Source organism: Phasianus colchicus, chromosome 5 (assembly GCF_987193195.1).
Source record: "Phasianus colchicus chromosome 5, bPhaCol1.hap1.1, whole genome shotgun sequence".
Classification (NCBI taxonomy): domain Eukaryota; kingdom Metazoa; phylum Chordata; class Aves; order Galliformes; family Phasianidae; genus Phasianus; species Phasianus colchicus.
In genome coordinates, this window is record NC_143440.1 from 49,787,390 (window position 1) to 49,801,171 (window position 13,782).

The 13,782-nt window shown below is 45.6% G+C and overlaps 1 protein-coding gene across 3 annotated transcripts; it reads left to right on the plus strand.

The window, feature by feature from the left end:
* The first annotated feature begins 1,030 nt into the window (after positions 1-1,030).
* Positions 1,031-13,363, plus strand: SLC25A47 (solute carrier family 25 member 47). Of its 3 annotated transcripts, none has more exons than XM_090141610.1 (8): positions 1,031-1,246; positions 1,531-1,844; positions 2,064-2,114; positions 6,578-6,621; positions 6,894-6,965; positions 7,228-7,410; positions 8,384-8,657; positions 9,528-13,363. In XM_090141610.1, exons 2-8 carry the CDS (start codon positions 1,817-1,819, stop codon positions 9,812-9,814), a joined length of 939 nt encoding a protein of 312 aa, XP_089997736.1. In that variant the 5' UTR covers positions 1,031-1,246; positions 1,531-1,816; the 3' UTR covers positions 9,815-13,363. The 3 variants fall into 3 exon arrangements, with proteins under 3 accessions (XP_089997736.1, XP_089997737.1, XP_089997738.1); XM_090141611.1 differs by having other exon boundaries at positions 1,599-1,844; XM_090141612.1 differs by lacking the exon at positions 2,064-2,114 and having other exon boundaries at positions 1,034-1,246.
* The last annotated feature ends 419 nt before the right edge of the window (positions 13,364-13,782 follow it).

Below are 13,782 nucleotides of genomic sequence, written 5' to 3' on the forward strand. Positions count from 1 at the left end.
CACATGGTGATGCTTTCACAGTGGGAACACTATGAGTTTCTTCATTTGACCTGGGAGCAGCTCCCAGGAAAGCAAAACTAAACACCCTCATCTCAGCGGGGTTCCCAAGGTCCCTCGTGAGCCTGAGTCTCTGCTACAAGGCTGTCCATCTCTAGGGACCATGTCCTTGTTCCTATGTGTCACTGAGGTGCTGGGTACTATGCCCACAGCTGGAGAGGACCCACGGGGACATAATTCTCTGGTATGAGAACTGCATACAGAACCATTTCTCCCACTTGGCATGTGCAGGCTGCTGCTGAACCGTAACAACTCCTGTATGGTCACCAGGTGGAAGAAGGGAGATCTGCTGGATAACCTGGTGTGTGTCAGCAGTAAGTTACATTGCCCTCTCACTGGATAATATTTTACACCAGTTTTTGAGTTTTTGCTGTCCTTGCATGGTATTACACTGTAGAATAAAACATTCTCTCCAACACGGAATGTGTTTGGGGCAGGATGAGTGAGAAATCATGGAATGCAAATTGATAGAAATGCTCTAATTTTTGCTTTCCAGAAAATCCGATCACAGAAAGCTGTGTTATGCATCATTGAAACTTCTAAAATATGCATTTCAGGGAGAAAGAGTCTTGTGAAATGTGCAGGAGGCTTAGCAGACTTAGCACTGTGGGCAAAAGTCCTCAGTTCCTCTGAGAGTCGACCCAGTGGGCAGCAGCTGTGAAATTTTCTTTTCTCTTCGCTGCCAATGAGCCTTGGCTCTGACCTGGGGAAATCTCATCAGGAGAAGTACAGTTCAGATCATGGTTTGGCAAGCCCTTCACTGCATCAGGACTTTGGTTTCCAGGTTCAGCTGGGGGCACAACATAACCTCCAGCACAGGGCTCTTGCGCAAAAATAGAAATAGGCAATGTGGCATTGTCATGGCTGGTTACCCTCAGCCAGCAGGTCTTTTATTCCCCTCCTCAGATCACCATCTTCTACTGAAATTTAAAAAAAAAAAAAAAAAAAAAAAAGGTTTTGGACCAGTCCTGTAGCAAAATCCCTCTTCCCTGCAGATCAAAGCATCAGGGTGAGGGCAGCAGTGATAGATCCAAGCTGCTGAGCTGACTCTGGAAATAGGTCAGGAGGCTGAGCAAGATGTGAAGCAGCAGAGCTCCTCCAGGGTATGAGAAAACTGCCCTGTGATCTGAAAAGGAAGCTTCCCATGCTCTTGCATTTATTGCTGGAGGTGTGCATAGACGACGAGCAGGTAATTATTTAAGGGGATGTGGGTAAGGCTTCAGGGTCTGTTGTGTGCATAGGAAAGCCAAGGGAAATGCCTCGGGGAGGAATTTCTTCGTGAGAAGGGAATCTGCCCTGTCCGGAGGGAGGGCAGGCACGGCTGGGGCACGCATTGCAAACACGGCCACTGTGCTGCTTCTCTGCGGTGCATAGCAAGTGCAAGGCTGACAGCTGGGCTTAACGAGAGCTGCGGGAAATGGCCCTTTTGCAGGCAGCCTTACCCCGCAAGCACCACCCCTTGTGATTTTCCAGGCAGAAGGGCTCTGGCGCAGCGTTGCAGGGCTACGGGGGATTACTTATTCACCGTGTTCTTGGAACAGCTCCAGCCTCCCTGTTACTGCCTCCAGTGTACAAATTCATCAAGTATCCACGAGGCTCACAATCCCTTGAGGCAGGAGAAGACAGGAAGGTGATTCATATTGCAGATCACGCTGGCTCTGAAGGACCCGCGGGGCTCCAGTAAAGCAGAGCCGGCATCCTTCCTCCTACCGCCTCCCTGACGCTTGTTGGGGTCATTGAGGCTGCAGACTCAGTCCGGATGGATTTCATTGCGGGGGCCATTGGAGGTAAAGAAATAAAGCGGTGCTTTTTGTTGGAATCAGGTAGCTGTGTTTCCTTGTTGCTAAGCTAGCTGGCAGGTTGCGGTGGTAGAGATGGGATTCTGTCCACTGGGGTTTCCTGGTAACAGTGTCTTCTTTAATAAGCAGATAACATCACCAGGGCAGAGACCACCCTGATGAAATTTGGTTATCTGAGGTCTGCGATCTCCTCTGTTTATATTTCAGTAGGAGAAAACCAGAGATCAAATGCAATATGCCTTTTGGAGATACAAAACAGTGAGTACTGCCTGGGCAGCAAATCCTGGCACGGCTGATGGAGTCCTGGCTCTGGGCACTGAAGACACGGGGGGCTGAGGATGCGGGGGGCTGAGGACACAGCTCACGGCTTTGTGGCAATGAGGAGGGGCTGTGTGAATGCATGTGCATGATCGTGGGTGAGAGGTATTGACAGTTGTGGGGCTATTTCTGTTCAAGCTTTGAGGAGATGATAAAGTAGGTTAGCCATACTTTAAAAAAAAAAAAAAAAAAAAAAAAAAAGGAGAGAAAGAAGAAAATCGTGATTTAATTTTAGACATTTTTAGAGCACGTACTGCTCAAACCTAGTTTTGTTTTAAACAACGAAGCGCAGGCACTGGTCTCATTTCTCTTCTGAAATGTGCCTGTCAGATGTAGCAGTGTTGAATACCAAGAGGCCTGGGGTGGTCACAGGCCGAGTAGTCCTGCTGGTGGCTGGAAGGTGCAGCCCAGACCTTTATGTTGGATCTGCTGAATTTGGGCAGCGTGATACTGGCACCAATGTGCATTTCCTGGGGGGGCAGGGGGGAGGCATGACAGTTTCACTCTACTGCCTTCATTTGCTCATCACTGAATTGTCACAAGTAGGGCCAGGTTTGTATCCCAGCAGCACTCCAGCTCATCCTTCTCCTCTTTCCTTGCTGACCTCAGGGCATGTGGTGGTGTTGTGAGCCTTGTGCTGGTGCTGATAGAAGAATGTCCATCCCAGAAAGATGAACCAAACATCCTTTAATAGGTGCTGTTTGTGGCTGGGCTCAGCTCAGGGTGTCAGTGATGGCTGTGTTCCCTTTGGGACCTTTGCTTTTGCTAGCACAGTTGTAGAGGAGTCAGCCACTTAAGGATAAACTTCTTTTGCAAAGGAATTTAGAGTTGAAAACTCAGTTTCCAAGTAGCCTTCCTGCATTGCTCATGTACCAACTTTTGTCCCCTTACATGGGACAGCTTCCAGGGCTAGAATGGCTTTCCTATGAGAACTGGGATGTTGTTAGTGCTGAATGTGCCTCATGGCTTGTCCTTGTTAGAACTGAAGCAGTTTTTTGTTCTCCCAAGGAGGCTGCAAACCCAGATGAAGGGCATCAAACAACTCAAGAGGTGAGACAGATCACAATACAATCACAGAATGAATTGGGTTGGAAGAGAACTCAAAGCCCATCCAGTTCCAGTCTCCTGCCATGGGGTGGTTGCCACCCAGCAAATCAGGCTGCCCAGGGTCCCATCCACCCAGCCTTGAGCACTTCCAGGGATGGGGTATCCACAACTTCTCTGGGCAGCCTGTGCCAGTGACTCACCACTCTGAGTGAAAAATTTCCACCTAACATCTAAATCTCCCCTCTTTTAGTTTAAAGCCATTCTCCTTGTCGTGTCACTATCTACCTGTGTAAAAAATTGACTTCTCTCCTGTTTATAAGCTTCCTTTAAGTGTACAGTAAGGCTGCGACGTGGTCTCCTTGGGAGCCCTTTCTTCTGCAAGCTAGATAAGCCCAACTGCCTCACAGGAAAGGTGCTCCAGCCCTCTGATCATCTTCTGGAGCTGCTCCAACAGCTCCACATCTTTCTTGTGCCAGAGGCCCCAGGCCTGGATGCAGTACACCCAATAGAGACTTGCAAGGGCAGAGTGGAAGGGGACAATCATCTTGCTCTCCCTGCTGGTCTCTGCTTTGTTGATGCATGGTTGGCTTTCTGGGCTGCAAATATGCACTGCTGGCTTGCATCAAGTTTCTCATCAACTGACATCCCCAAGTCCTCAGAGCTGCTTGCATTTATACTTGGGATTGCTCTGACACAGGTGCAGGACCTTTGAATAACCACTGAATAGCAGCTCATCAGGATGTCCTTCCTGACTGATAAAGCTGACTTGAGTTTTCAGCTGGAGGTTGGACCAGGAATCTCCTGTGGTTCCTTCTAGCATGGATTTCCCTATGATCCTGTGTGTGTTTCCTAGCCATGCAGCAATGTATGGTGCATATTGATAACTAGGGCTACTGATGACCTGTGGATGACTTAGATCTTGTCCTGGGTGCAGAGATTTGGAAAAGGGCAGCTGAGCCACCTGGCACTGCCCTGCAATGGTGGCAGAGCAGCCAAGCCTGGGTCACATCCAGTCTTCCTGCATCCCATTTGCAAGGTCACATGCAGCCCAGGGGTAGACTAAATGACCCATCTAGGGAACATGAAGGGAACGTGCTGTCTCCTTGGCTGTACAGCTAAAGCATCTCTGCTGGCCATAAGCAGGGTCGCATTACAGGAAGAAGTTCAGCTTGTCTGGAGTATAGAGCAGCTCTTATGTTCCCAGCTCTTTACAGAGTAAAGGCCTTTTGAAGTTGTTTTCTTAGATCCAACATGTAGTCCAGGCTCCGTCTTGCTCCCTAAGTGTCACAGCTGGGCCTGTTGTGGGCAGGTGAGCTCCAGAGGGCTGACATTTGCTCTGTGCCAATGCCACTGCTGTGATCCTCCTGCCAGCACCTCTCCTTATTTTAACTTCTTGGCCAACGTGACCTGATTATGACAGGGTGAGGGATCTAGTTTTGGGGTGTGTTCATGTGAGGGGTTCTGCAATCGCTGCACAGTCCCTGAGAACTGCTCAAATAAAGGTGTGACAAATGGCTCCCTGCAACCCAATGAAGAGCATTTCTCTGGTTTTATCATCTCATTTCCCCACAGCCAGTGCAGTGTGACCCAGCAGGAACCCCATAGGACCCCTTTCCCTGTATACATGCTGTACATATCTGGCCTTGTTTGGTTTTGCCATGCAGACAGTGCGTGTGTGGGTCAGTCTATCTTTGTCCCAAGCTATTAATATCCTGTGCAGAGCCCTTCTTCCTTAGCCTTTGGCAGACTTGGCTGAGCTCCTCAGCACTGAAACCCTGACTGCCCAGAGTGCTTCTGCTCACTAGGTGCTTCGTGCTTGCTTAAGAGTATTGAGAGCTCACATCACCAGCGTGGTGAATCATTTACATTTGTGCTCCCTCTCAGGTGGAGGCACTTGGTTGGTACTGGATCTAAGGTCAGCAGGAGCCCTTCAGAATGAGATGCAATGGGAAATTGGCATGGGACAACCTGTGGCTGCTGCCTGCTGCCAAATGGGAAATGGGTACAGGACAGGTGGCCCCAGGTGACCTGGTGCACTCTTCCTGCTGGGTCACGCTGCCTGCACGCTTCCCCTCTTCCTTCCAACCTACTCTTGTTTTGGATTGGAAATAAGAAAGTCGCTTCTTGGCTCATTTTTTAATCTTTATTGTTGTTTTTCTGGGTGCAGACAGATTTTTTGCAGAACAATCCTCATTTTCCTGCAAGCTGGGAATGGTTGATTATTTTCATCTGAGCTGTGGACTTCAGGATTGCCTCCTGGAGACTCCCACCAGCAGCTGCTGCTTTTTCCCGAAATGTAGCAAAGCTTTTCAGAGCTTCCAAGCAGCTGTACAATTGCAGGCAAATGCATCCTGTGAAATGTGAAATGCTCACAGCAACTAGTATTTTTTTTAAGCAGCAGTCAATGAGTGGCCATTTCCAGATGTACACCACCTGTGCCTGCCCTGATGGGCTCAAACAGCACTTCCATGGGCTTGGTGCAAATGACTCTTAGAGGTGCAGTTTCAGTGCACCTGGCTGGATCTCCAGCCATGTGGCATTGCTGCTGGAAGAATTTAGCTGCTCACCCCCCTACTCTCTCCTATGGCAGTGATGCAGGAATGAAGGCTGAGCACCTTATTGCTGTGTCCATGTTGATGCACTTTCACTCTCTGTATCCACCATCAAGGCAGTAACATTGTCTGATAGGATTAATGTATTTCCAATCCCACTGGCTATTTTAAGGTCTTGAGATGAGCTGGGTGCTGATGTAGGGCTGACAAATTCCCCCAGCGTGCTGGAAATGCTGCTGTGTGCAGGCATGCTGCTGGGCACGCAGCTTAGTGCTAATCCCCCTCTGTGCCTTCATCTTGCCCTGCCCCATGCTGGTCCTTGCACAAGGCTCTCTCCTCCCCAGCCTCCAGACCTTTGATCCTTGCTCTGGTTTTGCAGTGTACAAATTGTCTGGTGCACAAGGAAGATGCTCTTGTCTAAGCTGAGAGGGGGAACAGAGACAGTCCAGCTCTGTGCATTCCACCTGGACCTTTCCAACAGGGCTTCACCGATCCCAGGACTGGTGCATGCACGTACCTTCCCTTGTCCCAAGGCTCTATGTTTTTCCAGCCCTGCCTCAAACCCCAGTGTAATTGCTTATGTCAGTGCTCACATTCCTCCTCTTATTGTGCTATGTTTTCAGAGAAATGTATGAGTTTCGCTCTGTCATTGTTGGCTCAGACATTGGAGCTGGAGAGTGATAGGCTACTAAGAGCAGACAGGCTCAGCAGTTGCATTTTTCTGCAGTTCCCCTCATGACGTCCTGCAGAACAGCCTGCTGTGATGTGCGTTGGTAACCGTCTCCAAAAACCTTTCTGTTTCAGGTGGCCTAAGCACAGCAGTGGGGTATCCGCTGGACACAGTGAAGGTAGCTGTTGGAACTTTACTTCTTGACCACAGTCTGAACACAAATGGGCCATGTGGTGTTTTTCTACCCTGTTAGAAAACTAATCCAGTGACTGAAAGCTTCCAGCTTCGTCACATCAATGTATTTCATTTTATTTGTGTTCTTCTCTTAAAGATATGGTAACATTTTGGGGGATGCTTCCTTATGGCTGATTAGCTGCTTTGCTGCTGCAGCATTTGTTGATGGTTTTTAAGTGTGATGTCTGCATTTCTAAGTTGCTCCTGTATTTTTAGGTGAGGATTCAGACCGAGGGCCATTACAATGGCATTTGGCACTGCATTCAAGAAACATACAGGACAGAAAGAGTAGGTACCTCTCATTAGAGCCACTGCAGGGGTTGTGGATGGCTTTGTGTTTCAGAGGAGCAGTGCTGCTGTGGTCAATTTGGGGAGGATGAGTTGCAGTTGAATACAAGCATTGCCTGGGAGAATAATTAGAATGGGATTTAACTTTGCCAATGATCTGTAGGATGGCAATAAGTTTAGGCTCAGCCATATGTGTACAGTGTTTTTGAACTTTCTCACATCACTCCCTCTTAAAAGTCTTTTCTTCTCTGTTTTCAATCAGGTTTTGGGATTTTACAAAGGTGTGTCAGCATCAGTCTTCACAGTGTCGCTGATCTCCTCTGTTTCATTCGGCACATACAGAAACTTCCTTTGTAACATCTGCAAGCTGCGGTACGGTGCAGCCGATGCCAAGCCATCGGGGCTGGATGTTTCTCTGGCTGGAGGTGCTGCTGGTGCTGTGCGGGTAGGCAGCAAAGTGGGAAAACACAACAGGAAGTCTTGTTGGGGCATGTGGGGCCGGGAAAACACTGATGTTTTCTGTCGAGCGCTCAGCAGGAGGAAGGTTTATTTTCTTGTGAGGTCCTGCCCTGCGACCTTGGCAAAAGAAAGCAAAACAAAAAGGAAGAAAAACAACGTGGGAAGCAAAATTTCCAAGTAGCTCTAATTGTAGATTTATGTAAAAAAGACGTAAGCTGGTGTGCAAAGTGCAGGCTGGTGTTTTGGCAGGGGCAAAGGTCTGAAAGAGCCAGCTGGTCACTGAGGGCTGCCTGTGTGTATTTCATTTCTGCATAAAAGGTTTTAAAGAAGACAGAAAGGCATCTCCTTTCCTGCAACTCCTAAAGGCTTGAGCAGCTGGCACCCAGAGGAATCAATGCCCACGACTGATAGTAACGTGGTGTGGGGTTCTCAGGAGCTGTTTCCCATAGGCAGATGGATGTTTGTAGTATCTGTGAGCATTTGCAGACACTCCAACCCCAGTGCCGCATATCAGAAACACATGCAGTCACAGGCGGATGGAGGCAATCCTCTTACAGACGTCCCAGATGGCCAGGTCAGTGGGTGTTTCCTAGCAGGTGGTGACTCTGCTTAGCACAGGTTGTTTTCTGACAGTTATGGCCCTAGTTTCAAATACAGATGTACAAAAGAGCCCTGATGTATGCTACATCAGAGAGCTGACCACATCCCCTTGCTGTGCCCATCAGTTAGCTACCATCCTCCGTGGCTTTCTGCTTCTCCATGCAACCTGCACAGTGTAGCACCTGTTCTTCTGGGGCAATTTAGCATGGACAAAGTGAAGGAAGATGCAACTTGATGGCTTCAAGTAACAAATAATATTGCCTGAAAAGTGGGAGATGTAATCTGAAGGGTCAGGCAGGAGGGGGATCCAACATGCAGTTCAGATTTGAAGATTTAAGCTTCATCCTCTAATTTTTCAGGTTGTGCTTATGACACCCAGTGAGGTAGCTAAAGTTCGGATGCAGACCCAGAGGAACCCCCATTCCTCTGTCACACCCTCCCAGCCCCTTTCCAAGCCGAAGTACCGAGGGTCTCTGCACTGTCTGAAGGTGATCGCCAAGGAGGAAGGCTTTGGGGGTCTCTACAAAGGCTGCTCTGCATTGCTGTGCAGGGATTGCTCCTCTTCTGCAATATATTTCCTGACATACTCTTCTCTCTGTGACTGGCTCACACCAGCTGGGAAAAACAAACCAGGTAGGTACTGGAAAGCATCTGACATCACATATGAAAAAGGCTTATTTTGGGAACTCATGCTCTCAGGTTGCTGCATCAATAGGAGCTGAACTTTGAGCATCTGACCTCATCCCTCAGCAACTTCTCTCTCTGCAGAAGGATGTTCACAGCACCCTCAGATACCTAGCACATGGGTACAACATCCCCTCAATGCTGAAATGAGATGTGTTGGTGGAGATGAAACATGGACAAACCTCCCACAAGCCATCATAAGGCACTGCTCAGGCCAGTCTGGAGCTTGAAAATAGAGTTCAGGTGAAGAATAGAAAGAGACAAGTTCCTCACTTGTGATTTGGCTCCAAAAAGCAGATATCCACTTTGAGAAAAGCCCAGATAAGTGATGTTTACCAAAAAAGCATAATTCTGAGAGTTATAAAATTAAGTAGATCTGGCTGAAGTGGGTGAGAGCTGTTGGGCCATGTTGCATCTGGTTTACGTGATGCTGAGGTGGGTTCTGACCTGCACAGCCTGTATGGAGGATGCAAAAAGGAGCGTGCTATGAGATCAAGAGCCTTGTGGTCAGTGTGAGACCACTGGAAACATAGAGCTGCAGGAGCTGAGCAAATTAACTGCTGGAAAACATGAAGATAAAAACAAGTGGGGGGATCTGCAGCCTGTCCAACCAGGATGGCAGCATAGTGGGAGAGGACGTGTAGAGGGGGTCATAGTGAGGCCTAGTCCTGTGCACAGCATGCATGGCCCCACAGCTCTTTCTTCCCTCTCCTGTCCCTCCGACTGCAATATGAGATTTGAAAAGAGTTAAATAAGTGTCTGGGGAGAATCAGTTTGAGCTGTTGGCACGTGCAAGGCTGATCTCACTGCTCTCTGCAGGTTTCCTGGTCGTGCTGCTCTCTGGGGGCTCTGCTGGAGTGCTGGCCTGGGGTCTGGCTACCCCCTTGGATGTCCTCAAGTCGCGGATGCAGGTGGACGAGTCGGGACAGCACAAGTACAAAGGCCTCATCCACTGCGCGAGAGAAAGCATCAGAAAGGAGGGGCTCAAAGTGCTGTTCAAAGGCCTGGGTTTGAACTGCATCCGTGCCTTTCCTGTGAACATGGTGGTGTTTGTCACATATGAAGCTGTGCTGAGGTTTACAGAGCATTTTACAAAACAAAAATAGCTGATGCAGCTCTAGCAAGAAGCGTATTTTGTTCAGTTTGGTATTGCAGTCCAACACAGACATGCACTGAGCTCTCCACTGATGGGCAGCACATGAAGCAGGGGCATTTCAGCACAGCACCTGTTGACCAACGGCCTTTTTTCCCTCTCACAGGATTGCATACTCATCGGGGAGGCTTGTACTTGTGTACAATCTCTCTTTTATCTTGTTAATGTATTTTGATTGTAGCCACTGCTTAGGCCACTAAAACGAGTGCAATATTTATGCTCCAAAAAACTGCTGGTCTAATTTGAGAATTTGGTAAAGATTTAATTTTGTTTTCTACTAGCAAAGAAAAAAAATATTCACTACTGAGGCAGGATTCAAGGGTTTTATGTACGATATAACACTATACAACACATTCTCTTTATATGCAGTGCTGCAAGATATCCACTGAGCACTCTCCATATGTGTGTCTCCAGCCCAAGCAGGCAGGCTGCTCACTCCCAGCTGTAATTCTGCCCAAGTACTCTACAGTTACATCCCTTCAGTAGCGGCTGAAATATGAATCTCTTCCAGTTGTTTTTTTAAGGAGTGGCAGACATAGTCTGCTTACACAATCATTCAATGGCCTCACTGAAAGTGAAAACAAGCATCAATTCCCATAAAGCACGTGATTTCTTCCCAGCCATGGATCTTTCAGCCCCTTCTGGTGGTAGCACCTCATGTCTGAGTCCAGTCAGAGAGTCTACATCCTATTCCTGTCCCACAGGGAGGGCCGGAAAAGATGCAAAAAGCCTTTGCTTCTCAAAGGGAAGACTATCATAAAATCTGCACATTGGGAGAATAGGTAATTAACAGATGAATTGTAAAATTGTGTAGTGTAATTGAAATCATCTACTTTAAAAAAGTGCATGCTCTTCTCACTTTTAAATGCATTGCTAGGAGCAGCCAAATGCACTGGCTTTTTTTTTTTTTTTTCTTCTCCTCTGGAGATGCATTTTGATGGAATCCAACTTTCCTAAAAATCATTTTTTTTTTCACAAAAATGTAAAGTTTCACAAACATCAGCTGATTTTTTTTTTTTTTTTAAATGCTACTTTTTAAGAAAAAGCAGAGAAATACTTTGTTCATCCTGCCTCAGCAGTAACACAGATGTTTTTATTTCCATATTTCTCCCTGAATGGTGACATCTGGAAGAGAGTGAATCTGCTGAAAGAGTGCTTTTTTTGAGGGAAAGAGGAAGACTGCTTTTTAAAGGAGTTCTCTTAGGGCTGATAACCTTCTGGACCCCTTTTACAAATTCATAGCATAGACTTGGCTAGACATACAGTAATTTTTCAGCACACAGGACTTGGCTCCCACCCTGGACAGGGAAGAATTAATCTTGTACTAGCAGGACAAGTTCAGAAATTTCAGATGCTATTAGGAAAGAATAAAGGTGATTTCTTTCAGAGAGAAACTAATAAGAAATTCCAGAACCATCCTCCTGAAACCTAAACCTTCAGCTTGCTTTTTAAACTGCATCATGGCCATGCTATCAAACAACTCTCAGAATTTTTGTCTCTCATGAGTCTGTTAATCTCTCATGTGATCCAATAACAGCTTTAAGATACTAGACAGGTGGAGAGCATGGGGGGGATTGAAAGATCCAGCATAGAATCTGATTCTATCCCGAAGTGTGTATGGCCTCAGTAACCTGTGACCCAAGTGTAGACCTTTAGGGCACCAGCTCCAAACCTCCTTTGGTTTGAAAGTCCTTACAACAGAAGATTTCATTAAGTCCTCAAGATTTGGAATTTCTCTTAAGACAAATGCTAAGAGACATCTCACCTGTCTATGAGGGATGCGTCTGGCTGAGGCCTGCCCCAGTAAGGTACTAACTCATCCCAGCCCTGTCAGAGTCTCTTCTGAAGTCAAATTCCTTTATAGCAAATTATTCTCAGCTGACCTTACTTCTCAAGCATTACATCCTGTAAACAGACAGCAAAATATATAACTGTTGTATGTAAAGCAAAACAACCACTTACTATTAGATAGTGTTGATACTATCTGTGGTCAGCCCATGGCTTGAAAATAAAGTCTAATAAAAGTATCCCAACTTGCCCCAGCAGCTTCAAGCATTCAGATGACTAAAAATATCTCTTGTGTTGGGCATAACTTACACACAGCCTGTTTCAAGAATCACGAATTACAGCTGAATTGGAAAATTAATGGGCACAGCTGTGGAAGCCAATGAGAGGAGTTGAGAACAGTGAGCCTCTTCTAGGTACTCAGCATCGTAAAAAGTAGGTTCTCCTGGGGCCTGAACAGATAAATACTACATGAGAGGTAAATTGTATCTTACAGATCTTATCAATTTATCTCAAGAATCTAACTGCTTGCACTATGTAGTGTGCTGCAACTCCTTACTGGAAAAAAAGAAGACAAACCCAATGTATCCAGACATCTGACCATCTTTAAGACAAGAACTCACAGTAATTTACATCAAGGTGAATTAGCCACCAGGCAAAGGTATTGAATGTACAAGTACTGTAAACCTAGGCATGTAAATAAGAACCAACTTTTCTTTCATGACGTGACACAGTGTTTATATTGTGTACTTAACTCCATATGCAACAAGTTGTTTGCCTTGTAGATTTCAGAACTTGGCTGCTCTATTTTCTGATTACTTTGTATTGCCTTGACCTTCAGCTTCTGTATTTGCTGCTCTGATAATCACAGAACTATTTCTTCTGATACGTTATCTAGCTGAAGGCCAGCAGAATGAAGACACCATATAGCTCTCTGCAGAGAAAATTTCTTTCAGAAACAAACTTGCTGGCCTTGAATAAAGAAAACTTTCTTTACAAGGCAAATTCTGCTTTCACATCATTGATAGTTCCTGTTTTTTTTTCTTTTTTTTTTTTTTCTGGCAATGCTTAAAAATATCCAGGTAGGTTTCAGTGTGCCTCTTTGTGACTGGCAGAGTAATGTAAAGCTATTCACTATTTGTATTCCTTGCCAATTGCAATGGTGGAGTCACATTTAAGTATTTTATGTCAGACCTATGGAAACGTTGCTCTAATAGGTCATACTGACCTCTCTATTTCTGAGCTGGCTGTTACACAAGGAAATTCAATGTCCAGTCTTGCTTGCAACCTGTTAATCTTTGGAAGACTGACTCTCATTACCTTGCTCTGGCAGCAATCTGGAGTTTACCTGTTAAGACCAGATAAATGGGGTTATAAGGCACTCTATTTCACTGTTTGAAAGGCACTGGACATCAAAACAATGATTGACTCCTTGTGATGACTAAACAACAGAGAAAGTGTAATGAAGCCTTTGAAAAGTTAAATCCAAAAAACCGAAACAAGTTGGATAGACTTTTTACTGTGGTTTTTTATTATAGTGAGATAAACAAAACACGAACAAGTTGAGGAAAGTGTAATGAACATTGACTGATAACATTTCATCCGTACGTTTGAGAACTACCTTGTCTTAACCTTTAAATGTCTCTGGAATGTTAATTATAATTACACCAGATTTAAGCATTTACCAAGACTGAGAAAGTGTGTCATTTCAGAAGCACATTTTCTAAGTACTCATGAGAGTATGTGAGTAGAGTGCTTGCTCAGTAAACAAGTATTAAATTAATTTTGCAATCATTTTCCCTTCTAAAACTTTGGAGTAAGATTTTAACTACTGTGTTAGAAAATTAATCCACATGCTTAGTTAGAATAGAACACACTGCTGTTTCTTCTACAGCACATTTCCCCTCCCTGAATAACTGCATTTTTGGTTAGCAAAATACATCTTGAAGGACAGATCTGCATATAACATTTTCAAGAGAGTTGCATTGCAAGTTTGTAAAAAGCCCTTTAAAATTCATTAAGTCTTATGTTTTGTGTAAAGATGGAGAAGAGCAGATGACAAGGACAGGAAGGTCATCATTGAAGTCTATTCAAATATAAATTGTAAATGTAAATACAAATTAGTTTATTTAACAA